This window comes from Camelus bactrianus, chromosome 13 (assembly GCF_048773025.1).
Source record: "Camelus bactrianus isolate YW-2024 breed Bactrian camel chromosome 13, ASM4877302v1, whole genome shotgun sequence".
Classification (NCBI taxonomy): domain Eukaryota; kingdom Metazoa; phylum Chordata; class Mammalia; order Artiodactyla; family Camelidae; genus Camelus; species Camelus bactrianus.
The window spans coordinates 77,824,212-77,851,535 of NC_133551.1; the positions used below are offsets into that span (position 1 = coordinate 77,824,212).

Sequence of the window (27,324 nt, forward strand, 5' to 3'; positions counted from 1 at the left end):
GTAGAAATATTTAAAAAAAACATCGACTGGATCCAGCGGGGCTTGGACTTGACTGAAATGTAACAGTTTAACGTCAGAAAATGTGTTCCTGCGTTTGGGTGAGACGAGAAATCTCGATTGTCTTGATAAAAGAACACAGAACGTTCGCTCGAGCTCAGCCTCTCTCCCAGGTATGAGTTCTTGGCCAGCCAGGAACCGAAAGGCGCTTTCTTGACGGTGGTTATGTGCCAAGAACCCCCGCGGGCTGAGCGGGGACGGCAGTGGGTTCTGTCTCGGTCCAGCCGAGCCGCCCAGGCCACCACCTGGGCTCCGGCGTCCCCCACGTTACTGGCCTCCATGGCCCTGAGGTGACAGCCTGTGTTTCTGGCTGTCTTTCCACATGACAGCACAGAGTCTGGGCGGTGGGACCACCCGGACCGGACCTGCGTGGGGCCGAGTAACCACAGTGCCAGGGAGGAACAAATTCCCCTAAAGATGGAGAATCTGTTCTCGACAGTCAGCTCACCCCTCCCGGCCCCAGCAGAGCTCCGAGGAGCCCAGGCCACACTGTCAGATGAGATGGAGCAGGAGGTGTGCGGGCCCGCGGGGAAGGGGCCACCTGGCCCGGTTTCAGGGGCGGGACTGTTGCTACCGGAAAGCTCAGAGGCCCAGAGACAGGCTGGCATGACTACCAGAATTTGGCAAAGTGGGCCAGAAAATCACACAAGTGACATGAACCGCGTCAACCTGTGACAGTCATAGTTCTTCGGTGCCGCCGAGGACCAGGTAGAAAACAATACAAAATAAGGCCCCGTTCCACGTGATGGCAAAGCCCACAAACACCTAATTCATCTGGTGAAGCCCTCAAGGTCTCAGGATTGTAGGGGCCAGAGAGTGGGGATGCCGTCCCAGCCGGCCTTCAGGTCAGCTTGGTGCTGGCGGCGGGGTAGGCGGGTGGCCACTGGGGGCACGATGTGGGGTGTCCAGCACGGACCAGGGCCTGACCTCAGGAGTGCTGGCGAATAGGAGTCGGCAGGTGAGTGAGTCGGGGAACCCCAGGGGCCCGCGGGTGTGGGTGCAGAAGCCAGGATCTGCAGGTCCACACGGGTACAGAGCTTTACTCCCCGGGGGTCCGAGGGCTCTCAGTGAGGCGTCGGGGTTGGGGGAGCCCTGGGCACAGCTGGGTCCCACCGTGGGCGGCCAGGTCTTTGGATGTGTTAAAGGCCGAGGGCTGGGCCGCAGTGTCCCCGCTGGCCATCGGGGGGGCGGTAGACGGCAGCAAGCCAGATGTGCAGAGAGAGGGCCTAAAACCTGTGCGGCATGCAGTGAGGTCACAGGAACACACCCTTTGTGTAAATTGTGTTCCCATCCCATAGAAGGGACACTGATTTACAAGGACACGCGGCGCCCTGGGGGTGGCCTCCAGGCCCTGGGGTGATGGACTTTCCTCAGCCCCTGATGCTCCCCACCCCGCCCCCAACAGAGGGATGACTGGGCCGTCCAGCTGTGTGACCACTCTCCCTGGCCTCTGCGCGCCTGGGACCCACACACCCCAGGGAGCGGGGAGGGGTGCCCGCTGCCCCTCGGGGCTGGACACTGAGGTGCCCAGGGCGGCTCTGGGGAAGGGGCACCACTGCAGGCCCCGGCACCAGCCCCTACTCCCCACTGCCCTGCAGTCGCATCCACCATGGTGCCCCGAGGCGAGGGGCTCCTGTGGGATGGCTGGGACACCGCAGTGTCTGTTCCCGCCGGACCCCATCCTGGGCACTGTCTGGGGTTGGCTGGGAAGCCTCAGTGGCCCCCCTACAAGCCCACTGACCCCAGCAGTGGGCAGAGCGTCTTTGGGCCTCAGTCTCCCCACTTTGTAGCAGGAAGGGCGGTGCAGTTGGCTGGGAAGAGGGGCTGGGCTAGATAGGCCCTGCCCCCGGTGCCGCCCCCTCCCCAGCGGAGCCGGTGAGCAGGTGTGGCTGGGCCTCTGCAGGACCCCTGTTAGCCAGAGGGGTGAGTGTCACCTGGCTCCAACCCTGAGGTTGTCTGTGATCCTAAGAGGCCGGGCTCAGCAAGTAGCAGGTCTGAGCACCCTGGCTGGGGCGGGGGTTCCCCGCCAGCCTTGCCATGCTTGAGGGGGTCATGATGCCTGAGCCCACAGGGCTGGAGCCCAGGCACTGGTGCTGGGGGAAGCCCGGCCTCTTCTCTCCGCCCCCACCCACCGGTCTTAGCCCCTCCAGGCCTCGCTGCAGGGCCCTGCACTTCCTGATTCTGCTGGAAGGGTTCTTGTCCAGAACTGGCCTGGCCTGGTCCTTCCCAGGCGCACCCAGCCACCCTCAACAGCCTGTCCCCAGTGGCAGCCCCTCCCCAGGGTCCTGGGATGTCCTTCCCCAAGGCTAAGTGTTCTTACTCCCGGCTTCCTGGGCGGCATCCACTCTGCAGAAGGAAACCGTGCTGAGGCCGCTGGCCCTGGGTCACTAAAGCCAGGACGTAGCCCCAGGGCTTTTCCAAACCCACTTCGCTCCACTAACTGGAAATGTACCTGGCGGAGGATGGGTGGCGGGCTGGCCTGCCTCCCCAAGGGCCGGGTCAGCAGTGAGAGGGAGCGGGCAGGCTGCAGGGCAGCTGGCTTTCACAGATGTTCCCACTGCTCCTGCTAGGGCACGCGTGTGCCCACACGCACATGCACGCGCACACGCCTCGCCCTGGCACCAGCTTGCCCCCATGGCAGCTCCAGGAGAAAGGCAGGGAGTCAGCTCACAGGTGGGCAAACGGAGGCCCCAGATGTCCACCTGCCCAGGAGCAGGGCCTGATCTCCGGTGACCCCACCCCCAGACCGTGCCTCCTGCACTGAGCCTGGCCCTGCCCTATCCCCTGGCCTTCAGAGCCTCCCCCCCCCACCCCTCTGCCCCACGGCCCTGCTTGGGCTCGGACCCAGGCTGGGTCTTTCCAGCTGCCTGGGGCCAAAGTCACCTTGGAGGTTAGTAGGGAGGAGCGGCCCCTCCCTCCTGGGGCCAAACCCCTCTACCACCTGGTTCAGTGGGTGGGGCCAGGGTCGGCCCCACCCCTCAGTCTCCTCCCCCTGGCCCAGCCTGCTCCTCCACTTCCTCCTGCAGCCAGTCCCAGTCACCCACTTGTGGTCGGCAGGTGGGAATCCACACCCTGGCTTTTACCAAGAAGACAGGGCCCCAGCAGGATCCGGGCAGCTGGTCAGGAGAACGCTGGGAGCCCCCACCGAGGACAGCACTGCTGGAGCTGAGAAAGGCGCCAGGCACGGGAACTGGGAGGGCTGGTAGGGGGTTCCCCTGAGAGCCGACTGTCCTCGTGGCACCTGGCCCAGCAGCGCCCTGCCCACCCAGCTGGGCCGTCACCCTCTCTAGCAAGCAGGACACTTCTTCCCCGTCCAGGCTGGCTGACCACCCAGAGGCCAGGCCAGCCTGCCTCTCCCACCTGCACATCACCGGGGGTCCTTGGGGAGCAGACCGGCTGGGAGGTGGGGCCGTGAGGGAGGAGATGGATGGGGAACACCCTGGAGGGGCTCCCTCGGGCTCTGCCATGCCCTAAGTCCTCAGACCCACTGGGCAGGCTGGGCCCCAAGGGCTCGAGGGGATGGCCTTGCCGTGACGCTCCAGGCTCCAGACAGTCCAGGGCCGAGGTCCAGCACCGGGACCACGAGCATGACCACACACACGGGGGCCAGCTCCGGCCCACGGCACTGTGGGGATTTCGCAGGGACTTGTGCGGCCTTCACCCTGGTTCAGGTTCAACGTGCACATTTAGGCATTGCAGAAACACTTTAATGTCTCAGTCACAGTTCCAGGGACGGCGCTGCAGGATCACCTCCCTCCACTGCCCACCTGCCCCCGGGCGCGGGGCAGCCCCAGGGCCTCCAGGCCCGCTTCGTCTTGCACTGGGGCAGGAGCGCCATGGGAGGAGCACCCTCAGGGTCATCCCTCTATCTCACGCCCACAGCACAACTGCCCTGCGGGTGCACAGGAGGGCAGAGTGGGGCGGCCAGGAGCTGGGGGAGGGCGCAGCCAGCAGCAGGGCACAGGGCCGGGCTGGGCTCCTCCCGGTGACACAGCTGGGCCCGGGCTGGCACGGCTCCGTGAGCCCGTCTGGCGGGCGCTCCCCGACGAGCAGGCGGGACCTTCCTCCTTGGAAGTGTCTGGAGCACGTGCTGCAGCCCGTGGGGCCTCAGGGGGACCAGGGAACTTCCAGGCCCCCTGGAGATGGGCACGGCCACTTGCTGGAGTGTGGACCACAGCGGGGCCTGGCGATGTGCCCGCAGGCCCGGCTACACGTCCGTCTCCACCCGCAGCCGCTCCATCCTGCGCACGTTGTCCTCCACGGCCTCGCGGCTCGTGATGCTCCGGGCAAAGTCCTCGGGGAACCAGCCGGTTTCTCCATCCCGCAGCCTCTCGCCATAGAACCATCCTGAACCCAGACACAGGGCAAGTGAGAGCAGGGTCCTGAGGACCAGGCAGGGGCCCATTGTTGGCACCCCCGGTCCTCGGAGCTGCTGCTCCAGGAGACACTAGGGCCCAGCATTCCTTGGGGCTGCCCCCGCACCCCGCAGGCCTTGCTCAAGGGCACCTGATGGGAAACCAGGTCCCGACACTGGTATCGGGGGCTGAGCACGTCCCAGCCTGGTTTGCCCATCCTGTACAGGTGTGCGCAGGGGCCACCCCTCCCGCTTAGGATACCGGGACCAAGAGCCCACTTTTGATCCTATGACTCTGGGACATTTGAAGACATCCTTGATGGAGGGTGCTGGAGGGGGCCTGGGAATCAGGCCCACCATGAGCTCGGGCAGGGACTGCTCCTGGGGAGGGCGGGCTCGGGACAGCTGCCCGTGCAATGTGCTCTGGACTCTCCCCGGGGCCTCAGATGCTCACTCGGCACCAGCCCCTCCCGCCTGCCCCACGCCCACCCCCTTGTGCTTACCATCCTCGTGCTCCAGGACCAGGACCACATCTGCCTGCTGCAGCGTGATCTCGTCCACCTGCTTGGCCAAGTAGGCCTTGGTGATCTCCACCTGGAGCAGGTCTGCAGAGGGTGGAGGCATCAGTGACAGGACTGTTCCAGGGTCGGGGTGGGCCGGGCACTCTGCAGCCTGAGTCGGGCAGGGCCCAGCTCCAACCCACCCTCTGTGGCCTGGCCCCGGTGGGGCCCTCAGGTGTCCCAGCACATGGACACGTGGCAGCTTCCCTCCAGCTAAAGCAAGGACCGCTCCAGAGGCTGCGATTCCGGGGCCAAAGCGTCCAGCACCGGCTACTAAGGGCCGAGCAGGGCCGGAGCTGGGCTGACAGATCCGCAGGCCAGTCCACTCCAGTTCTTCGGCCTGAGTTTCTGCAGCCACTGGGCGGCGCTCCCTCCCCAGTGCAGGGAAGAGCTGGGTCTGTGCGCACAGATGGCACACACGTCCATCCGGGGCTGGAGCCCCAGCCCCACCCCTGCAGGCCACCCTGGGGGCAGGCCCTGGGGCAGAAAGAGGGCTTCACGGCACCTCTCCTCTCCAGGCCAACCCTCAGCCCAGGGCGGGGCAGGCACTCACCTCCTTTGTTGGTGGGGCCCCGCTCCTGCCTCTCCTTGTGCGTGAGGGCCGTGACCCACCGCGCCCGGTCGCTCCTGGGGGCAGATAGAGCCTGAGCGAGGCCCGAGGCTGACTCCACCAGCTGGTGATCTCAGACCCCGCCCCCACAGCATGGCATGGTGGGAAGATAGGGGGTCCCTGAGCAACCCCCACAACCTTCAAGGTGGGATAAGCAGTTGGATGCAGGCTCAGGCTGCCTTGGGTGCCCTGTGGTGAGTGGGCCCTGAGCCAGGAGGTGTACATGGGTGGCCCCCTGCCTCCCGGACCCACTGCGCTGGGGGTCCCTGCACAGGAAGTCACGCACATGTGAAGGAGTGGCAGGCAGGCCTCCTCCAAGGCAGGCTGACACTGAGTCATACCCGCCCAGGGCCACAGAGTCGGGCGGCGGCTGTCTCCGCAGAACCCAGGCCTCCCTGTTTCGTGGCCCTGGGCCCAGAGCACCCTGCACTTGTCAGTTTGCTGTTGGACATGCTCAGCCTCGCCTCCTTACTGGAAAGGAGGGAGCGTGGAAACTGAGCCAGCACCTTTCTGTATGCTGGTCCCCACCACTCTGACCTCACCACCCCCCGCGCCCCGACCCTGTGCTCCAGCCTGCTGTCCTCCTGGGCAGGGGCCTCCTGCCCCAGGGCCTTTGCACTGCCATGCCTCTGCCAGAACTTCCCCCTCCTCTGCGACCCTGGGTCACACCAGATGGCTCAGCTGCGCATCTTGTGGCTGGCATGTCCCGCCCCCCCGCCCCGAGGTGTGAACTGTGTGAGGACTAGGTTGTCCCTCGCACAGTGCAGCGCCCGGGAACACTGACCACGTCCCCACGGAGCTGTGAGGGCTGCCCCTCCCAGAGTCCGGCCTTACGCGGAGTCGGAGGACAGCAGGAGCCTCTCCTGGCGGCCCTCGCTGTTGTGCAGCAGAGTCAGCTGGAAGGGGTGCGGCACCGAGGAGCAGCGGTTGCCGCCCCCTGGCAGAGAGGGCTCCGAGGGCTCCATCTTCTGGACCTGGATGTGGTCCACCTGGGCGTAGTCCTGGACCACGAAGCTGTCCTCGCTGCAGGCAGACAGGCGGTCGGCCATGCTGCAGGGGTCTGCGGGCAGCCCGGGCTCCCCACGCCTCTGGCTCCCCTGCAGCAGCTGGAAGGGTGCTCCCGAGGGCTGGCTCCCAGGCACCTCCCCGGCCCCAAGGCCGCCGCTGCCACCCGCTCCCTGTGGCAGGCCGTGCAGCCAGAACCCACCTCTTCTTCTTGGTGACCACCAGGACGTCATTGAACAGGAACAGGTAGCATGTCGGCCGGCTGGCGAGCTTTCGGAAAAGCCCGGTTTCTTCCACCATGAAGAGCTCTCCGCGCTTCAGCAGCCAGCGGGAGGCAGAGATGAGCGGGAGGGACTGGGGGCAGAGCCGGAGAGCTGGGTGAGTCCCGACGGGGGGCAGGGGACAAGGACACACAGCCGGCGGTGGGGACTGGGTGACCCAGCCTCCACAGGGCTGGACTGAGGAAGAGAGTCTGACTGGGCCTCCAACAAAGGGCTATTCATTCGGCCGACAGGTGCTCACGGGGCAGCTACTGGGCCAGATCTGGGCCCAGATCCTGCGCAGCAACCTGCCTCTAGCCAGGCCCACGGGCTTCCTGGGCCCCAGCTGAGCGCTCCCCTGAGCCAGGGGGTGACGGCCGCTCTGGGGGAACCTCCTTGCCCAAGACCAAGCAGGGGCTCAGCCGCGTCTATACAGACTGTGAGGAGCCCTTGTTGTGCAGAACCACATCCGGTGTCCAGGGGCCCTTCCTGCAGACGGAGCTCCCTCCTGCTCTGCGGCCCAGAGAACAGGCCAATAAGTGAGAGGCGCAGGTGGACAGGACACCCCTGGCCCCCGCCACCTGGGTCCTACAGCCTCACGGCCGGTGCTCAGACCCAGCCTCCCGCCAACAGGGCAGCTGCTCGGGCGTCTGCCTGGAGCAGGAGTGGGCAGGCAGAGCAGGCTTGGAGGGGAGGACTGAGGAGGCCCACCCACCGTCTCTGTTCCCCAGACACATCCCGCCTGCCGGGACTCTGAGCTGTCCGGCCCCCACGCCCTCCAGTTCTGAGACATCAGGGGGCGAGAGCCCCGCTCAGGGGTCAGCCAGGCCCGAGGCTGGGTCTTTGCTCTGGTCAGGGGTGTATTTCATCCCAAAGGAGAGATCTGCTGCCCGGCCAGTGGGGTCAAGACCCGGCCGAGGGTTTGGGCTCAGCGAAGCCACAGCTGTCATCCCTTGAACGCCTCCTCGGCGAAGCCCACCCTAACCCACCCCAAGGAGCCTGCTCCCCTTCTCTGAACCTCTGTGCCCTCCCTCCACATCTCCGTGACCCCCCTGCCCCGCCCGTGGCTCTGGCTCTCACTGGGCTCCAGCCTGCTGGGCAGCCTCCGGGGGCTGGAGGTCAACAGCTCAGCCTGGTTGGTGATAGGCTGAGGCCCGGCCCACGGAGCTGCTCTGACCCCAGTGTCCTCTGAGTCTCCTGCCCTCTCCAAGCCCCCAGGGCTCTGCTGCAGACAGGCCAGAGGGGCGGGGTGGGGGCGGGGCAAAGGCTGACTCCAGAGAGCGGCTCCCACCAGGGTGCTCCCTGCTGGGCCGCCCCTAGGAGGCGCTCCCTGCAGAGGCCCGGTGGCCCGGGACACGGCGGCGTGGAGGACACGGCGGCGTGGAGGGCACGGCTGTCCTGGGTGACCACGGGGGCGGGCCCTGGACCGTCCAGGATGGGCCAGTCTGTGGGACATGGGGGATTTGGGGGGGGCGGAGGTCTGAGCCCTGACTGCTTCGGGGGGGCTGGAGGCTGCCTAGGCCCCACCCCAGAACCAACGGGCTGTCCTGGCCTCACAAGGAAGCCTGAGCCGGCCTGAGGTCATCCAGCCCCTGTCCGGGCACAGCGAGGAGGAGCCCCGGCTCAGGCAAGCCCTCCGACCCGACCTGCCGCCAGCCGCCCCGGCCTGGCCGCTCTGCCAGGTCTGCCTCTGCCCTGCCGCTCCGGGGGTGGGGGCCTCGGGGGGAGGGCGGTGGAGCTGAGCCCTGTGGCCAAGGGCGCACAAGGGATGCTCCCAGGTGGGGAAAGCGGCCTGCAGAGGTCAGGGCAGAGGCTTATTCCTGGGCCTTGCAGGGTGGGCACCCTCCAGAGGCCTGGGGGCAGTGACCCCTGACCTCAGACAGGGCTGGCGGGAGTGGCCTCTGGGGCCGGTGGGGACTGCCTACCTTGACTTTGCTGAAGTCCAGCTGTGTGTGCAGCGTGTACATCTGCTCCGTGCGTTCCATCTTGTGGGCCCCCTCGTTGCATTGCTTCACCAGCTGCAGGGCGTGTGCACACGAGAGCGGCTGTGCTGCAGGCAGTGGCCCGGACCCCGGGACTGCCCAGCACCCCACCCATCCAGCCTGGCCCGGCTGCCCACAAGCGCCGGCCCTCTCGGCTGTCCTAGTCCCTACCCCACTGTGGGCTCCCCCACTGTGTGTGCGCTCCACTCTTTCTGGGCGTTTCCCCATCTACACTGTGAGAAGCCTGGGATGGGCGGCCTGGAAATCCTCCCTGCCCTGCTCTCAGGGTCTCTGCCATCTGTGGGGGTGGGGGCAGAACTTGGGCACTCCTTCCTGCACCCTGGATCCCCCTCACCTTGCTGATGGCCTTGAGTGCACGGCTGGCGGCCCTGTACCTCTCGGGATGGCCCTGGGTCTTTAGGCAGAGTGTCTGCAGGGAGACACCAGACGTGAGCAGCCACACGTGCCTCCTACACCTGGGCTCAGGGGCCGGCCCGGGGCAGGGGCTTCCCTGTGAGCCCCAGGCCCTGGGGGCACCCAGAGGGCTCCTGCCAGGCCCCACTGGGGCATGCAGCCCCCAAAAAGCTCTGCCAGGTCAGGCCAGTCGGGCTGGAACCTGGAGCAGGTACTCCCCCAAGACCCCACCTTTCCCGTGCCTGGCTGTCTTGGTCCAGCCTGGGGAGGCGCCCGGCAGCCTCTGTTTCTTCATTTCACCAGAGGATCTGATCTCCTGTCAGCCTTGGACGCTGACCCACTGAGCACGGGCCACATGCTGCCTCTCAGAGCTCAGCTGGGCCCCTGCCACGTGCCTGCCTGTGTGCACATACGTGCATGAGCACCTCTCAGCCCCATGAGCCTCTCTGCCCCGTGAGCCAGCATCTCAGAGACACGAGCCACTGGGAGCCCCCAGGACCCCTGTGTCCATGAAATAGGCATGGTGATTGGGGCCTGGGTCCCCCCAGGGCCCCCACCCGGGACAACTGGCCGAAGGGTGCTGGGTAGGAGGCAGCCACATCCTGGACCGATGCTCAGCAGGGATCTGGGAGACACCGGATCAGACTCATGGACACAAATGAAGCATCAAGTAAGTGAACAAAAATCCGCTAAGTACAGGAATGGCTCCTGGCAAAGAGAGCTCTGTGGGCAGGGCCACTGCTGCTGGCCACGGGCATCGTGGCCGTGAACGCCGTCTTGTAACTGTCCTCGAAACTGTCACGTACAGACAAAGCGCGAGGACAAGGTCGGGGGGGGGGGACTGATGCCCCGCCCAGAGGTGGGACCCGGGCACCTCCCGCCCCCGGCCGGCGTCTGGGCACTCACGTCCGTCAGGAGGGGCAGCCGCGTGACCCGCTGCATGGGCAGGATCAGGAAGGAGATCATGGGCAGACCCCCGCACGCCGGCCGCTGCTCGATCTCCCTCAGGGCCTCTCGGAAGGCGGCGTTGCTGCTTCTGCAACAGAGGACGGGGCTCTCAGCTGCGGCAGGAGGCGTGGCCGGTCCGTAGAAAGCAATAGAAATCAGGCCACGGGCAACATCGAGCTCCGAGACAGGGTGTGGGTCCTCCCGAGGCCACCCGCGCCCCAGCCCCGGGGCCCGGAGGCCGGCTCACGTCAGCTTCTGCAGGGCGCGCTGCTGGTAGACCTCGTTGGAGCAGTAGGCGACGTAGGGGTGGAAGTGCTTCTCCGCGTGCTCCTCCAGGATGTCGCTGATGTCCTCCACGCACACCTGCACCTTGTGCCGCCGCTCCAGGTCCTCAAAGAACCTGCCGGGGGTGGGGGTGAGCACCACGGGCCTGGGGGTCCGTCCCCTGCCGCATATGCACACGCACGCACACGCACGTGCACGCACACGCACGCGCACGCGGCAGGAGCCCAGCGAGGCTCCTAGGAGCAGCGCACAGCAGGCACCCGGTGGATGGGATGCCCAGGCTGGACGGGACCCTGGCCCAGGCCCTCCCAAGAAAACCCCAGGACAGATCATCTCCTTAAACCTGAAGTAACTGGGCACACACCCATGGCCAAATCCAAGGCCACTTCTTGCTAGATTCTGGACAGATTCCCGCGGGCATCATGGGATGTAGACACGTAGGACAAAGAACTTGTCACTTTGACTTCACGCCTGGGGACTTGGGGCAGGACTGCCCAGCGCAGGGCCAGGACAGGGGCTCCAGGCAGATTCCTTGCCAGTGACTGCCGGCCCCCCGATTCCTGCTGGGGTCCGTTTCTGAGCCTCAATCATAACCCGGGCCTTGGCTGCAGAGATGAGGACAAAGCTTGGCCAGTGCTGGCCCCGGGCTGCCCTGAGTTCTGCTCCCACCAGCAGCCACTGCTGCCACAGCCGGGCCTGGCTGGACCCAGGTCAGTCATTGGGTGTGTCAGCTGCTGGCTGGAACCTCCAGTGTGTCCTGCACAGCTGGAAGGAGCCAGACCCTGAGGCCTCATCGCCTCTCCAGGCACTGATACGGCCGCCAGGGTCCTCCACCCCAAGAGCTCTGTCCCCCTGAGAAGCCCTTTCCCCCGAGGCCCCTCCTTGAGCCACGAGCATCTCTGCCCACACCCGACTCTCAGAAGCCTGCCAAGCTGGGCTCCTGGGCCTGCCCCAAGCAGCCTGTCTGGGAGATAAGACAGCTGGTTGACCTCCCAGGGGCAGAGAGCAGAGTCCCTGAGCAAAACCCGCCCCACATGGGGAACCCCAGGCGGCCCACACCCCTCCCTGGGGAGTGACCAGGCGGAGACAGCCAGTCCACCATGGTCCTTACCATCCACCCCGCCTGGGAGGAGGGGAGGGAGCCAGCAGTGTGGCACCAAGGTGGGGGGGAGCAGTGAGAGGGTGGGGAGGGGGTCCCGGGTCCTCAGTCCTGAGGACATCGTGGGGCCCAGCATCAGCCCACCCAGGACGTGTGTCAGAGGTCCCACTGGGAGGAGGGTGGGCAACCTCATTAATCGTGCCCCCACCCCCCAACCCTGTTGGCTCTGATTATCCTTGGCAAGGCTGGTGAGGGTCTCAGGGAGGGGGAGCAAGGCCTTGGCTTGGAGGTGGGCAGGGGTCGCTCAGGCCCCCACTCGCTGGGCCCCGGCCTGACCCCCACTCACAGGGGGACTGCACGTCTTGTAAGTGGGGACACTCTGCGAACCATCGCTCCTGGGCAGCCCTGGCAGACGGGGCCGGGGGTGGCTTATCAGCAGCAGATGAGGACCCCCAGGATCCCGCCCGAGAGGGAGGCCCAGCTGCCTGGACGCAGGGCCACACACACGTGCGTGCACAGGCAGGCCAGGCTGGTCAGTACCTCCCAGGGCGACCTGGAGGCCTTTCCTGGGCTGGCCGGCCCTCAGCCGCTGACCCGAGATAGCTGACTCCTGAGGAGGCCAGAGCGCCCCCGGGGACAGTGACGGCCAGCCTGGGGCCCTACGGAGGTCGGAAGCAAACACGAGGGAGCAGCTTCCAAGCGCTCAGCCCTGCTGCACTCGGGCACACGGAGCGCAGGATCAGGTCTGGGGGAGGGGCAGCCCTGTCCCAGGCCCCCCGCCAGGCCGGGGGCTGCGGGCTCCCCATGCCGGTCCAGGGAGCTCTGCCGGGAGCCCTGTCTCCAGGGACCAGACAGCCCTGATACTCCATGGGGGCCCTTCGGCAGCAGACTCAGGTGGGCTCAGCGAGGGCGGGTCTGGCACTGATCTGAATGAGTCCCCGAATCACCTCCCTCACCTCGCCCCAGTCTGCGGGGTTGGTCGGGGAACGTGGGACCCATCCCTCAAGTTAGGGAGAGTGCTGAGGGTCAGGGAGATGCCAGAGGTGTTATGGGGTCACCCAGGGTACAAGGCAGTGCGGGGCTGAACCCACACAGGTGCTACCTGGATGGTGCCCTCCACGGGGGTAAACGCACACACACACCCCTGACACTGCGCACGCGTGCACACACATGTACACGCACACTCAAGCCTGGGCAGTACTGCAGCTGCACACCTGGCCCCTCCTCCACCTCCTGGTCCTGCAACCAGAGCCCGGGCCGGCACCAGACACCTCTGGGCGGAACATGACCCGGGCTGCAACTCCGGGCTGCCTCCCGCCCGCTTGACCCGCAGCCCCGCACGCCTTGTCATTTCACCCTCTGCACCTGCGTGTCCCCAGGGCCGGCTCTCGGTGGCTGCATGGCCCACGGAGGTCTCGTGTCCCCTCCCCACCCCAGGGCTGCTCCAGATCTTCCATCCACACTCGCAGGCCAGGGTCTCCCAGAGCCCCGGCCTTCCCACCCTCCTGGGAGCCTGCCGCCACTGTCGAGGGGCCCGGGCCTCACTTCCGACTGGCGCCCAGGACGTCCGTGATGTTGGAAAAGAGGTGGTGGTGCTCCGTCTGGGTCATGGTGGCCCGCAGCTCTCTGGACTGCAGGAACTCGGCCACCAGGATACCAAGGCTGTGCTGGTACGAGAACTCGGACGTGAGGATCTCGAAGATGGCCTGGGGCGAGAGCAGAGCGGATGGGGGCAGCCCTGTGTCCCCGGGGCCTGGCCCGGGAGGGGGTTAGGAGAGTTGCCCCGCCACACAGGGGGCCCGGCCCAGGGTGCGATGGTGACGAGTGCTCAGGCCATGCAGATGTGCCCGGGGTGCAGGGGGCAGGCCGGGACTCGGGACCCCTGGACAGGACGCGGGCTGGGACTGTCAGCACAGCTGTGAGGACGTGAACCGTCGCTGGGCACCAGGCCTGGGAAGCAGCCAGCGGGTGAGGGGGCGACGTCACCATGGCTGCTGTGCCTCCCACCCCCCGATGTCAGAAGCAGGGCCACACCCCGCCCCACCTCACCTCCTGCCTCTTGCGCTCCTCGGCTGGTAGCTTGTCCAGGATGCCCGACTCCACCACCTGAGGACGGCACAGGCCCGGAGTCACGGGCTGCACGTCCCGGAAGCTCACCCTCCTGCTGGACCAGAGCCAGCGTGGACAGTAGAGACACCAAGAGAAGGCGGGAGCCAGGCTGGCCTGGCAGAGCCGTCCCTCGTGGGACACCTGGGCTGCCCTTGCAAAGCTCAGCACAGGGGGACTGCTGAGCTGGCCTGTCCCTGCTCTGTCCCCTCACCGACATCTTTCCTCTCCATGGAAACCTCCCCTGGGCGGGACCACCCCCTCGGAAGGGCCCTGGGGCAGCTGAGGAAGGGAATGGGCATCCAGAGGGCAAGGCCAGCAGGCACTCCACGGTGGGGAGGGGGCTCTGCCCCACAGAGCTGCCGGCAGGGGGAGGGGAGGGGGGTGTGGTGACGGTGGAAAGGTACAGAGGCACCTGGGAAAGCTGGGGGCAGGGCCGCGACTCAGACACACCTGGGCCAGGTGAGTCAGCGCACTGCTTGGGAGGGGAGTGACACTGCCCCAGCTCTCTGGCCCTCAGGGCCCCCGGCCCCAGGCTGGAGTGCAGCTAACTCAACCACAGCACGCCTGCCAAGTTCCCTGCCCGGAGGCATCCCCTCTGCAGGACCAGGGCCACCCAGTTCTGCTCCCGTCCCCACTGGACTGGGCAGAGGCTGCCAGCAGCGCCTGGGCCAGGAGGGTGAATCCCAGGCCTCGACCTCCAGCCCAGAGGCTTGGCTGGGACACCTGGAGCTCAGGTGGTCAGGAGCAGAATCCCTGGCAGCGTTTTGAGGATGCGGCGTCCTGGACCCCACCCCCACCCAGCTCTGGGCCGCACCTGGCGCCTGGCAGGTGGGAACGAATGTGTATTTCCAGACCTTCCACCTGCTGCCCTTACCCCCACCCCATTTTGGGCCCTCCCTGGCTGATGGCCCCCCGGCATGCACTGCAGATATCACTCCACTCCCAGGGGACGAGGTCAGGAATCTGTCTGTCCCATGGCCAGCTGTGCCCTCTGGAGTAGTGACAGCTGCCTCCCTGGGTACCTGCTTAGAACACCGGGGCCTCTGTCCCTGACATGCTTTCCATGAGGCCCTGTGGGCCAAGTACCAGCCCTGTTTTCAGATGTCAGGGAAGGTGAGGGGGCGGCTTGGCGGTGGTGCGTGACTCCAGCCTGGCTTCTCCCCTCCCCTCCTGCCTCCTTACTCGGACCCTCCTGGCACTCTCTGGGGGCAGGGCCCTGGGAGGGTGTCCCCTGTGCCCACAGTTCCCTCCAGGTCAGCCCGTCACACTCACACACACACACACACACACACACACACACACACACACGGATGGCACGTGTCCCTCAGTGCTCTCCCCCACAACGGACCGCCCCCAAGGTGCCCCGCAGGGCAGGTAAGGCAGCCGCAGGGAGATCCCCGCAATCTGGGTGCAGATGGGGTGCTTCTAGGAGGCTCTCCCGTCACTGCGAGGACCACCCATGGGCTTGGGAGAAGGGCTGCCCCCCGCATCCCAGCCCCACCTCAGGGAGTTGGCTCCAGGTGATCTGGGGGGGCCGGTAGCTCTTGACCACGATAGGGGCGTCCACCTTTCGGGGTCCCTCAGGGCCGGAGGACTCATCCAGCAAGTCATCGTCGGACTCGTGGCTGGTGTTCAGGCCTCGCTCCCGGATCTCCTGGTAGAACCGGGGGTCTGGGGAGAGGGGGCGGGTCACACGCAGGCCTGGGGGCTCTGGGCCGTCCTGCCCCCCTGGGAGCCCGCAGGTCGAGTCCTCCCAAGGAGCCCCTGAGAGCACCAGGCTGCGCAGGGTCCCCCAGAGCAGGCTCCCCTCGGGCGGGCGCCCTCCCATGGCTGGCTGAGCCCAGGGCAGGGGTGGCATCCGGGTGCAGAATGTGGCACCTTCAGACCCGAGCTGAGCCGACAAATCAGAGAGCCGCAGGGGCTGCCTGACGTGGCCTTGGGGAGTGGGGCTGGGCGGGGGCTCCCTGAGGGCTCGGGAGACTGGTCCCAGAGCCCTCCTACCGGAGGGAGGTGCGGTTTCCGGCTCTCGGGCTCTGTCTGCAGCCGCACACACCGCAGCAGCACTGGGCGGGTGCATGGATCGCGGCGGCTCTGAGCCCTCAAAGCAACCCCTCCAGTCTCCTGCCACCGCGGCCCCAGTGGGGCACTGCAGCTGCCCTCCTGGGGCAGGAGGCCCCGATCCTGTTGCCTCCCCACTTCCAGGCCTGCGGCTGTCCACAGAGGTTGGGGCCGGCAGGGAGGGGGCCCTTCTTGCCTGCCGCCCCTCACACCCACTGGGTGGTCCATCCTGGCTGGGTGGGCACCTGCCTCTCCAACTCCCATGGGGCCCTCCGGGCGTCCCAGTCCTCAGCAGGCTGAATGCACTGCGCTGGGCCCTGTCACGGCCCAGCCGTGACCCACGCCCCCGAGCCTCCTAGACTGGGTCCCTGTGACTGCATGACTGCACCCCAGGCCTAGGGCTCTCTGTTTGGTCTTGGTCCCGCCAGCAGGGCCTGGCGCGTGCGCTCTCACACACACACACACACACACACACACACACACACACACACACACACACACACACACACGGCGTGCTCAACAAACATCTCCTGAGTGTGGGGGCTCTGTCTGCCCCTGGCCCTGGGACAGCACAGAATCTGAGCAAACTTTCTAGATCCAGCAGAGCAGCAGAGTCTGAAGGGCCACGGGTCCTCCAGTCCCTGGAGGGATCCCATCCCGCACACCCTCCGTGCCACTGCTCCCAGACCTTCCGCCTGCCCCAGGACGTCACAGGGAGACCTGCCTCACCCGGCCCCAGCCTGGCCCAGAGCCGCCAAGGTCGCCCCCTTGGCCGTACTCACCGTCTTTGAAGGAGCCCTTGTGTGCGCGTTTCCGCCCCAGTGTCTTCTGTGTGGAGAGACACAGAGACATGGGCGGTCAGCGGGGAGGGGCGGGTGTGGGGCTACAGCGGTCCCTCCACCCGGGCTCCAATGGGAGGCGGCTCTGCTGGGCATGCAGAGGTGCTCAGGAGATGTGAGCTCCAGGAGGGAGGAGGGGCTGCCAAGCGGAGGCAAGGGGTGGGATGGGGGCTCAGCACAGGCAGGGCAGGTGACCTACGGCTGGGCAGGTCCAGGACGGCTGCCTAGAGGTGGAGGCATGTTGAAAGGGGATGCTCAGAAAAAGGGCGTCACGACTGTCCTGGAGGGAAGCCGAGGCAGGACAGGTGGGCTGGCAGACGGCTGAATAGGGACAGTGGGGTGGGGGCTAGGGCCGCAACCCGGGCCCCGTGTGTAGGGGACTTGGGGCGGCAGGAGGAGCAGGGCCTGGGCCTGGTGGGTTACCCGGTTCTAGCGCAGGCCCGGGCCCCTGCCCCAGTGGGGGTGGGGCTGCCGAGGCAGGTGGAGGGCGGGGCTCTTGGGGCCCCACCAGGTGCCTGCTCAGACCCCGTCTCCTTGGCTGGGCCGCACCACTTCCCATGACCTCTTGCTTCCAGGAAAGTAGGAGCTGGTCTCTTGAAACAAGTTGTGGCCTGAATGCTCCTGTTGCTGGCCTGAAGTGTGGTGCTCCCGGCTGCATCTGGTGTTGCTCCCCCGCTGCCCTGCACCCCCCAGAGCCCCCATCCCTTCTGCCTTCTGCCCCGCTGTTGTCTCGGTCCCTCTCCCACCTCGCCCCCACCCTGTGTCCTCGCCTCTGCTTTAATCCTCTTTTCTCCGGGACCCCCTCTTCCTGGGCCCTGAGCTCCTGGGGAGCCCCTCCTGTGCTCCTTCCATGCCCTGAGCACCCCCAGCCCAGCCCATCGTGCCCCTGCCACCCGCCTGCACCTGCCACCCTGGGAGCTTTCCTGGGGCCTGCCACCGGGCTCAGCTCCGCACCCTGGCACTGGCACCAGGTGCCTGGGGGTCAGGAAATGTTGGCTGGGTGTGGGAGGCAAGCGTGAGCGAACGATGGACCCTGCAGGCCCGGCCCCGGGCGGGTGCGGAGTGCCGAGGTCCACCAGCGGAACGGCAGGGGCTATGCTCCACCTCCCGGGACAGGGGTGTCTTTAGACAGAGGACAGTAGCTCGGGACTCCCTGCCTCCGCCCTTCTATGCACCAGGTGCCAGCATTCTGTGGGGCGGTCTGGGCTTCTCCCCAGGCCGGGGCCAGGGCTCATGGTCAGGGCAGGAGCCTGTGGTAGAGGGGGCCACCGGACGGCAACCGCAACCGTGGGCACAGGGAGCCCCGAGCCGGCTGTCAGGCCGGGCAGGGAGGGAGAGGGTGCAGAGGGCGTCAGATCTGAGCTGCTACCGCCCCTCCTGAGTCCCCCACGACGGGAGCTCAGGCTGGCTGCTGCTGCAAGGCCATCCCTGAAATCTGTCCTTCAGACAGGCGGCGCCCCCTCGGGTCCCTCCACAGGCTGCACTCCCTGCTGTGCGTGAGAGTCTGGTGTTCTGGGTAAAACCCTCGACCTTTCCGAGCCTCAGCGGCCTCATCTCTAAAATGGGAACATTCCGACTCTGCTCACAGCCCGGCCGCTGGGCTTAACTGGGATAGGCCGCCCCAGGAGCCTGCACAAGGCGGGGCTTGCTGGACGGCAGCTGCGCGACGCCGGCGGGGAGGTGTGCCCAGGCCGCTCCCTGCCCACAAGCTCCCGCGGCCCCTCGAGGCATGTCCTTCTCCCCGTTGCCCAGCCGGACGGGCCCCCTACCTTATTTTTGGCTGCGCACCGAGCAGGCTGGCTGGGCTCCTCAGCCAGAGCCTGCAGCTTGGGGGTGAGCTGGACAGTGTCCCCCTCGCCGCCCGGGGTCCCCAGGCCCTTCATGGCCGCCCGGTAGGACTGGTTCCGCAGGTTTCGTCTCAGCATCCCTCCGGGCACCATGTCCACGTCCATGTCGTCCAGGGAGAAGCTGGGGGCTGAGAGGAGCCGGGGGTCCCGCCGGGCGGCCTCCTTGCTGAGCACGGCCGCCCCGAAGCTCTGATGGCGGGCCGGGGTCTTAGCCTTGCTGGACACGGCCAGGCTCCTGGGGATCAGCTGCTGGGTGCCCATCTTGAGGGCCGCCGGGCTCTGTGTGCTCAAGACGATGGCCCTCGGCTCCTGGGCCTCGGGGGATGGTGCTGGGGGTGCCGGGGTGTCAGGCTGGAAGGCGGCATTACTCCTGGCTGGCAGGGAGCCCCGGACCATCGGGAGCCCGGATGCTGGGTTTCCTTTGGCGTCGAGCCGCAGCTCCGAGTGAAAGCGGTATTCCAGGAGCTTCTCCTCCAAGGAGCTGTCCGAGTGCCGCTGGGCCATGGCGAGTGGCCGCAGGGTCCTGGGGGCAAGGACAGAGATGAGGCAGCCCTCCTGCACACCGGCCCCACTGCTCTTCTCAGCATCTGCCTTCCAGAGCCCGAGGTACGGCTGCCAGGACTCCCAGCCCATGGTCCCCGGACTCCCCAGGGAGGTGGGAGCGCAGCCGGCTGGAGGCGTGCAGGGAGGCTCGGGACAGTCTCAGACCTGCAGGGACCCAGGCTGCCGGAATCAAGGCAGAGGACAGGAGGCTGGTCGCCAGGGCTCTGGGAACCTGGTGGGAGCAGCCTGCTTAGGGGCTGGCCTGGTGAGACACCTGTGTTTCCTCCGCTGGGTGGGACAGGCTCTGTTGGGGATGTAAGCATGGGGCAGTGCAGGCTGCATGGGACCTGGACTGGAATCAGCCACTCGGCCTCTTGGCACCATTTCCTCAGGGTCAGCATGAGGACGCCAAGAAACGCTGTCCGTGCCAGACAGCCTGGCTGCGCCCCCGCCCCGCCTCACCCCGGGTTCCGAGCACGCAGGGCCAGGCTTCGCTCTGTGGCTCCAGCTGTGGCTCCAAATCGAGAGGCATGGGCTTCATTCTCATTTTGCAGAGAGGCCAGGGGCTGGCAGGACGCATGGGAACAGGGTCTGAACCCAGGCCTGTCTGATTCTCTTGTCTCAGCGCCGCCTGGGGTGACACCACTGTGTTCAGCCGTCTACACGGCCTTTCCACTCGTCCCATGACACACTCACACTTTCCACACGTCTGAACTCAGAACGGGGCCAACAATCTGTCTCAGGAGCCTTGCCAGGCACGGTCACGGTGGGAGCCACGTGGTCCCGGAGAGGGCGGGGGTGTTTGCATAGCTCTGCCCCGGCGCCCACAGCCCCAGGACACACTGTGCTCCAGGGGCGCGGCCGTGGCCTGTGACCGGTGCCCTCCGAGGGCTGCCCACTCTCCCCGCATCCCCCAGATGTTCCAGCCCATCCCTCCCAGCACCTCATGTCCCACCTCCACCCCTTCTCCCTCTCCATCCTCACCCACCCTCCAGCCCTCGGCCAGCCTGGCAGCCCCATGTGCCCACCACTGTCCCCCACTTTCCTCCTTCCAGCACAGGTAGGGCTGAGCAAAGGACGTGTGTCCCTCCTGGGCAGAAACTTCTGGAGCCACTGACAGATTCCCCGCCATACCCTCCCCCATGGCAGTGATGGCAGGAGGGCACATCTGGATGGAGCCCCACCGGCCTGGGACCTGAGTGCCCAGGACGTGCAGGGCCCAGAGACCCAGGGTCTCTAAGCACTTTGCAGGGCTATTTGTCACTGCAGCATAACCAGGCTCATCCTGACTGTTAGCACATCATTTGGCCAGTGTGGGTGGGTCCACGGCCACCTGTCACACCTCTGGGCCAGGCAGAGCCACTTACAAGCTTCAAGGGCACCAGCCTCTGACCACTGACCAATCCAATCTGAGGGTCTGCTCTCCCATCACCACTGTCACTTCTCCCCACTGCTCGCTGCACCTTGGTTTCAAAATCTGTAAAATGGGCACAGTAAGAATCACCCCCGCCTCCCGAGGGTGCTGGGAAGGGTGGTGGGCTCATAGGTGCTGGGCATGAGGGGCCGCCGAGGGCTATAGCCTTGCAAGACCAAGCTGCATAGAAGGTCACCTGGAGCCTCAAGGGGAGAGGCTGCCGGCTTAGCACTTTGTAGGATCAAAATCCAACAGGAGGAGAACTCGCTCCTTTAATTCTTTCCCCTTTGAATAAAAACCTGGATAGCCACCCTTCATGTGCTTCTGATATACACTTCTTAAATGTTCAAATGCTTCTTAAATGTTAGCATGATCAGGGCCGGGTGAGGGGGGGAGCCTGTTTTCCAGATGGGGAAACCAAGGCTCCAGGCCGCCTGCCCAGGGGCCCAGCTGGGAGGGAGCCTCGCCACCACGCCTGCGCCGGAAGTGGCAAGGCCTGGGATGGTGGGTGCCACCGGGGAATCACCATCTGCCCCAGGAATCACCGGGCGGGTCCCAGCCCGAGCCCACCTCACGCACAGCCTTGGGTCTGCGTGCTCGCCCTGGGAGGTTCCAGCTTCAGCCTAGGAATCCCTCTGACGGGAGGCCGGGCAGGGCCGGCGCACGGGGCTGGCCTCGCTCATGGCGCGGTCAGGGCGACTGCAGGGCACCTGGAGGCCTGGCTCTCTGCCTGGCTCTGCCCCAGCCCATCAGTTTTCGCTAAAACCATCCCAGGAAGGCGTGTGCGGCTCAGCCTCCAGGGCCTGCAGGGAGGGGCTGCCCACCCGCCCGTGAGCCCTGGCCACCCCCACAGCAGGAGGACGGCCCATGCATTCCTGGGGACAGTCTGAGTCACCAGGCTGAGGGTGGCAGCAGCCAGCCCGGGCCTCCCAGGGAGCCGGCAGCCATGGGCGGGGCCACACCCGCCTGGGTCACCCACCCCCCGGGAACCTGGCTGCCCGTCAGCCAGGCCTGGCTGACAAATGGGCTTCTTTCGCACTTGTATCTGTTTGCACACCGAGCAAAATGCACCCCAGCGGGCGGCCGGCCAGGAGACCCCCGGTGTCTGAGCCCTTTTATTCTAGCCTCGGCGTACCTGCCACGGGGAAAGCTGACGCTGTCCTAACGCGCAGGTGGCACTGAAGGGCCAGACAGTGACTGCGGGGCCGTGAGCCCCGCCCGCCCCGTCCCCTCATCCATCCTCCTTCCCCGCCTCCTCCCTTCTGGAGCCCCAGGCCTGAGTCTTCCTGACCCCCTCCTCTGAGCCCGGCCAGTGGCGCTGCGTCTCCCAGGAGAGGGCAAAGTCTGCTCCCAGCTGGAAGGTGCCAGGTGGAGCCCGTCAGGCCCGCCATGGCTGGACGTGACCTTGGTTCCTCGGAGGGGGCCACACCCACAGACCTGGGCCACCCCCAGCGCGGGACCCAGGCCTGAAGGAGAGGGGCGCTGTGCCAGAGGTGTGGGCAGCTGCCCCAGAGGTGTGGGCAGCTGCCCGGCTCTGCACGAGCCCCGGGCCCCAGCCTGAGCGGCCCCCGGAGTAGCAGGCATCACAGGGCCGCCGTCTTCTTCCTTCCAGTGTTTAGTCGGTCACACAGCCGCCTGGGTGTAGGTTCAGAAGTCAAACAGCACCGAGAGGCTTATCATCAAAGACAGGTGTCCTCCCCCGCACGCCACCCCATTCCCCGCCAGCCACCACTCTGGGCTTCTCAGCTTCCTCCCAATCCCCGGACCAGGCCCGGCGCTCTCTTTCACGGTCTCCCGGCCGTGGGCGTCACCGGCCCTCTCTGGCCGGCTGCGAGGACGAGACCCCAGCCTCGGCTCGGCCCTTCCGCGTGGGTGTTGGTGTCAGCACGGCCCGCCTGCCCCCGCTTCTCGTTAATAATTCTCTCTCGTTTACTGGCTGGCCTTCCTCCTGTTAATTTCCTGGGTGTGCCCCAGCGGCCGCGCCCTGAGAATGCTGGCCACACAGTGCGCAGGGTCAAGCGGCCGCCCGCCTTTGCCCAGAGACCCTGTCCTCTCTCCCCGGCACACCCCTCCCCGCTTCGGGGGCAGGAGATCGGCCCTTGGCCCCCACCCTGCACACCAGTCCTCTTCTTTCTTCCTTCCCTCCCCTCTGAGCCAGGGCGCGCCCCCTGCCCCCACCCACTGGCATCTTCCCAAGGCAGCGCCACAGGAGGGAGATCTTTGTTTAAAAATGTCTCCTTTCTGCCTTTTCCTCTGCCGGTAGCCAGCGGAGCTTAGGGTCCCATTTGAGACTAGTTTCTTCCATAATGGAGAAGGCTCCTTCCCTTGCCTTCCCACTGCTGCTGAGACATCGGTCTGACTTCTCCTCCTCGCGTCGTGACGGGAGGCTCTCTCCAGCGCCACCGGGGGTGTGGGCTCCCCGCTTGACCCCCGAGCACTGACAGCCACGGGGAGGCGCTCACAGAGACGGAGCCACAGGCTTGTGCATCCTGCCAAGCTGTTTTAGGTCCGCACGTTTCCCAGTGGTGCTTCTTTGATAGGTCCTCCCACCTCTTTTCTCTGGTCTCTTTCCGGAACAGCCATCTGTGAGCACTGACGCCACTGAGCTGCCCTCCTAATCTCCCATCTCTCCCTTCCTGCATCCCGCGTCCTCCTTTGTGAGGGGCTCCCTCCATCCCCCCAGATGGCTCTTGTTCTCCTCGTCCTACGAGGCGCTCTCTCCTGCTCTTTACTCACCGCAGCCTGTTCTTATTTCGCGAATGCCATGCCCTCTGTCAATGTATTTTCTTTCCAACTAGTTTCTCTCTGCTCCTGGCCTGGCCACACTTCTCCTTCATCTCAGCCCCCTCCCAGGCCCCAGGCTTTCCTCAAACACCGGGTGGTCCCGGTCCTGGTCTGCTGTCGGCTTCTGTTAGGAGACAGGCAGGTGCTGGTGGGGGTCCTGTACCCCGAGCGCACACATGGCCTTGTGCTTGGGTAACTCTGCCCAGCCAAGCTCAAGAGTCGGAGTCACATGGAATTTGGGGCAGAAGCACGCGCTTCTGCCTGGCAGACTCTTGGGGACCCCTCACCGGGTCTGGGTCCGGCAGCTCCTCCTCCAGCAGAGTAGCTCTTTCATTGTCCTCGTCAGATGCTGGCCAATGCCTGGTGTCCTGCAGCCAGCATAGGGGATGGGTGAGAGCGTGTGCCCTTCAGGCAGCAATGTCGCTCAGAGAGGCCGGACACCCTGCAGTGACCACTTGAGTCACAGAGGCAGGTCTGCTCCCCAGCAAGGCAGCCCCGGAAAGCTCCCCCAGAGATGCCCATGGCAGTGAGGGCTTCGTGGTGACTGTCTGTCCCTCTGTCTTCCCCAACGAGTCTGTGCGTCCTTTAGGAGCAAGGACGACTTCCTGTTCATGTCCCCACAAACAGTTGGGCTCAATTCCCAAACTGAAGAGGGAAGGCTGACATTGTGAGCACCTGCTCTGGGCTCCTCTCCCTGGAAGCACGTCTTCCGGAAGAGGCCCTGCTGCTCTATGCGGAAGATTAACCCGCACAGGCCTTGGCTTCGAGTGAGGCAAATCCTCCAGGGCAGCGCCGCGGGGGCTCCAGGCCTGTCTGTGCCACCGCCCGGTGACACCCTGCTGCTCCTGCTCAGGGTGGGCTGGGAGGGCCCCTACCTTTGAGCCCTGGGAACCACAGCACTAGCTTTTCCCTTGGCCCCTAAGCAGCCCGCCCTGGGGCCCCCGGCGCACGTGCAGATGCGGGCAAGGGGTACGTGGGACCCGGGCGGCAGGAGTGGTGGGCTGAGGGTCAGCGGGTGGAGGCAGAAGGGCCTCTGGTGGCCTCAGCTGACCGACACAGCTTGTCTGGTCCTGAGCCGCTCTTGGCTCCACCCTGGCTGTGTTCTGGGTCGCCTGGCCCAGGGGGCCCCGTGCAGCCCAGCCCCCCAGAGCCCTGGTTCTTCTGGGTGGATGGGCTTCCTGGGGCCGCAGTGGGCTCAGTGCCGTCCCTCCTGCTCCCCCGAAGAAGCACAGCCCCCCTGGCCTGGGCCTGTGGCCCTGGTCTCAGTCGCTCTCACAGACACCGGGACCCAAACTGCACGGAGCTGAGGACCCACTGCCCCTTGGGTGAGGTCACCTCGACACCTCCATCCTTGGGGCACCTCTGTCCCTCTAAGGTCTGAGGGACTTGACCCTGCCTGGAGGGGCTCAGTCCGCCCGGCACCGTGTGCCCAGGCTCGTCTTTGCTTGGGCAAACTGGACCCACAATGATGGCCTTGTGCTCGGGTAACTCTGCCCGGCCAAGCTCAAGACTTGGAGTCACGTGGAATTTGGGGCAGGATTTGGCTTCGGAAAACACACAGCATGTAGCAAACAGTTTCGTTCGCAAAGTGGTGGGGGGCAGCTGGGGGCTCTCCACTGAGGTGCCTTGGCCCCCTCAGCGGACACTCAGCAGCGTCTGGAGACAGTGGTCACAGCTGGGGCCGAGCTACTGGCCTCTTGTGCGTAGGGCCCAGGGGTGCTGCCCAGTGCTTTACGGCACACAGGGCGGCCCCACAAGGGATGATCTGGAACAAACGTCCCCAGGGCTGAGCTGGAGAAACCTCAGCTTAGCTAAGCGCAGACTCACCCGCCAGCGTGGGGGTCGGGAAGACCCGCCGGCCGCCCTCGGCCCGGGACGCAGCCTGGCAGCCGGCAGTGCTAAGCCCTGGGCTCCCCCTTTGGACAACGGCTCCAGGCCCCTGGTGGGGCGGTCATCACAGAGACCGCCCTCCCGGTTCAGCCCGCGGTGCCCACCCGTCCAGGCCCCTCCGTGGCTTCCTGCTCCCGCCTCTGAGTCCAGACGCCCCATAAGCCCAGCCGCCTTGCCAGGCTTGGCTGGCACACAGGGATGGGGAATCAGAGCCCTGACTCCACAGGTGGCCCGCACAGATGACCCACAGGTGTCCTCCACACACTCTCTCGTCCTCTGTGTCCTCAGTCCCTCGCTGCTCTTCTGGAAGGAGGGTACTTTCCCTCTCTGCCAGGTGAGAAGCAGGTGCAGAGGGAATGTGACCCCTGCTGGGGTCGGGCAGCGGGCAGCAGAGAGCTGGGTGGGGAGCCAGGCCCGGTCCGACCTAGATCACTGCCCCAACGCCAGCGGGGCGAGTGGCGACTCTCACTGGAAATAAAGACGCTGGGACAGGTGGCTGGTCACCTGAGCACGGACAGTAACTCCCACAGGCGAAGGAGACAAGCAGCTGAGACCCACTCAGAAACTGAAACTAAAATCCCGGGAGCACAGACTGGCACCGCAGGGGCCCCGGCAAGCTGCCTCACGCCGCTTCACCTCTGCGCCTGGCTCCCTGCCGTGCCAGGTCAGAGACACCCCCAGGAACCAGAGCCCCTGGGGAAGAGGGATGTCCCCCCCCCCCGCCCCCACCCAGGGTCCTTCCTGCAGGTGTCCAGGCGGGGGGGGGGCCCCTGCCGGCTAGCTGCCCCTGCCAGGAGGCCTCGGGGGAACCCCACGATCTACCCCACAGAAGTTCTCATCTTTTGTGGCCTGTGGGCATCGTCAGAGCAGCGACCAGAACAGAAAGGAGCCCCAGCTGAGTCAGCATCCTCTAACTACTCTCATTTTACAGAGGAGGAAACCGAGGCCCAGAGGGCTGAAGTCACTTGCCTTAAGTCACACAGAGCCAGGATTTGGACCTGGGGACCCCACCCCTAAGCACTAGGCAGCAGGGGTGCAGGCAGACCGGTGTACAGAGTCAGGGGTGCTGCAGCCCGTCCCAGCCAGGCCCGCAAGCTGCTTTGCCTGGCCTTGGTTGGCCTGACAAGCACCCCTTAACCCCTCACCAGGAGGTGCAGACTGTCCACCTCAAGGACAGAGGAAGGAATCAGGCTGTCTGGGCTCCAGGTGGGACGGGGAGCTCCCCAGCGGCCCCGCCCCCACGCCAGAGAGGGGACTGAGGCCCACCCACATCTGGGAAAGCAGCCTCGCTTCCCAGGTGCGGAAGCGGAGGCTGGGCAGGCAGACAGGTGTCCCGCAGCAGCTTCCGAGTCGAGCCCCACCCTCCCCCCTCCCCTCTCCTTCTCGGCTCAGGCAGCGCAGGACCTCTTCCCTGCTGGGGGCTGCTCCCCACGGTGGGCGAGGAGTTCCTTCTCCATTTGCTGCGGGGAGGGCTCCTCATTCTTCGGGCTGCTGACTCTTGTGCCGAAGCAGGTTTGGGCAGCAGATTCTCCAGGGTTTGGGGAGAGTTCTTTATTGCCCCTCCCCCCTTTTCAAAGGCCCTGGGGCTCCCTAAAGATCTCTCAGCTCCTATGCCCCGGTGGGAGCTCTGGCTGCAGAGTTCCTCTCCAGGGCCAGGAAGCCGTCCCCTAGGGCTCAAAGGAGGGTAGGGGGCGGAGGGACGCCAGGAAGCTTGAAGCCCGGCAGTGGAGGGGGGGTGGTAGTTCGGGGGCCCTGGGGCCAGCCAGGCCCCGCCCCCTCCCGCAGCCCGGGCCACAGCCACCACCGCGGAGGGAGGGAGCCGCAGAGTGTCGTGGCCCCTGGGGCGGGGCTGGCGGAAAAGCGCAGGGGAGGGAAGGCGCCCCTACGGTTGCCGGCCCCCCTCCAAGGTGTACCCCCACTGCCTCGCTCACCCGTCCTTTCCCAGGCTCACCTCTTGGCCCCTCACCTGCCCCCAGGCTTACCTGCGCCGCGGGGCGGAGGACGGAGCTACGAGCGCGGCGGCCGAAGTGGGGCCGGTCCAGCCTCCAGGCTCCCGCCCTGGCTGGGCGGCCGTTCCGGGCCCCGCGCTGGGTCCCGGCCGCTCGGTCCCTCCCTGTCCCCGCCCCGCCACTTCCTGTGAGGCCCTGCGGGAGGCGGCGGCGCGCTCCGGCCCCTCCAGGTGGGCGGCCAGGTGGGCAGGGTGCCGAGGGCCGGGCGGGAGCGGACGGCGGGGCGCACCCCAGGTACCTGGCCGCGCCGCCTGCGT

The 27,324-nt window shown here is 66.2% G+C and overlaps 1 protein-coding gene across 7 annotated transcripts; it reads right to left on the reverse strand.

The window, feature by feature from the left end:
• Positions 1-3,742: 3,742 nt before the first annotated feature.
• Positions 3,743-27,324, reverse strand: ARHGEF16 (Rho guanine nucleotide exchange factor 16). Of its 7 annotated transcripts, none has more exons than XM_074377628.1 (15): positions 27,041-27,324; positions 18,350-18,950; positions 16,524-16,569; positions 15,185-15,354; positions 13,624-13,680; positions 13,120-13,280; positions 10,438-10,590; positions 10,149-10,278; positions 9,184-9,258; positions 8,772-8,864; positions 6,789-6,940; positions 6,416-6,604; positions 5,525-5,598; positions 4,915-5,016; positions 3,743-4,404 (listed from the first exon to the last, which is right to left on the reverse strand). In XM_074377628.1, exons 2-15 carry the CDS (start codon positions 18,929-18,931, stop codon positions 4,265-4,267), a joined length of 2,124 nt encoding a protein of 707 aa, XP_074233729.1. In that variant the 5' UTR covers positions 18,932-18,950; positions 27,041-27,324; the 3' UTR covers positions 3,743-4,264. The 7 variants fall into 7 exon arrangements, with proteins under 7 accessions (XP_074233729.1, XP_074233728.1, XP_010955932.2 ...); XM_074377627.1 differs by lacking the exon at positions 27,041-27,324 and adding an exon at positions 26,463-26,486; XM_010957630.3 differs by lacking the exon at positions 27,041-27,324 and adding an exon at positions 20,955-21,582.

What these genes read in the sequence shown, in the direction of transcription:
- ARHGEF16 (XM_045518594.2), bottom strand. Translation starts at nt 19,371, where the DNA reads ATGCTGACCCTGAGGAAATGGTGCCAAGAGGCCGAGTGGCTGATTCCA. An exon ending in GGCTGCCCCTCCTGACGGAC is followed by an intron (nt 9,259 to 10,148) that starts GTGAGTGCCCAG and finishes GTCTCCCTGCAG; the next exon opens with ACACTCTGCCTAAAGACCCA. An exon ending in GGGCCCCACCAACAAAGGAG is followed by an intron (nt 5,017 to 5,524) that starts GTGAGTGCCTGC and finishes CACCCTCTGCAG; the next exon opens with ACCTGCTCCAGGTGGAGATC.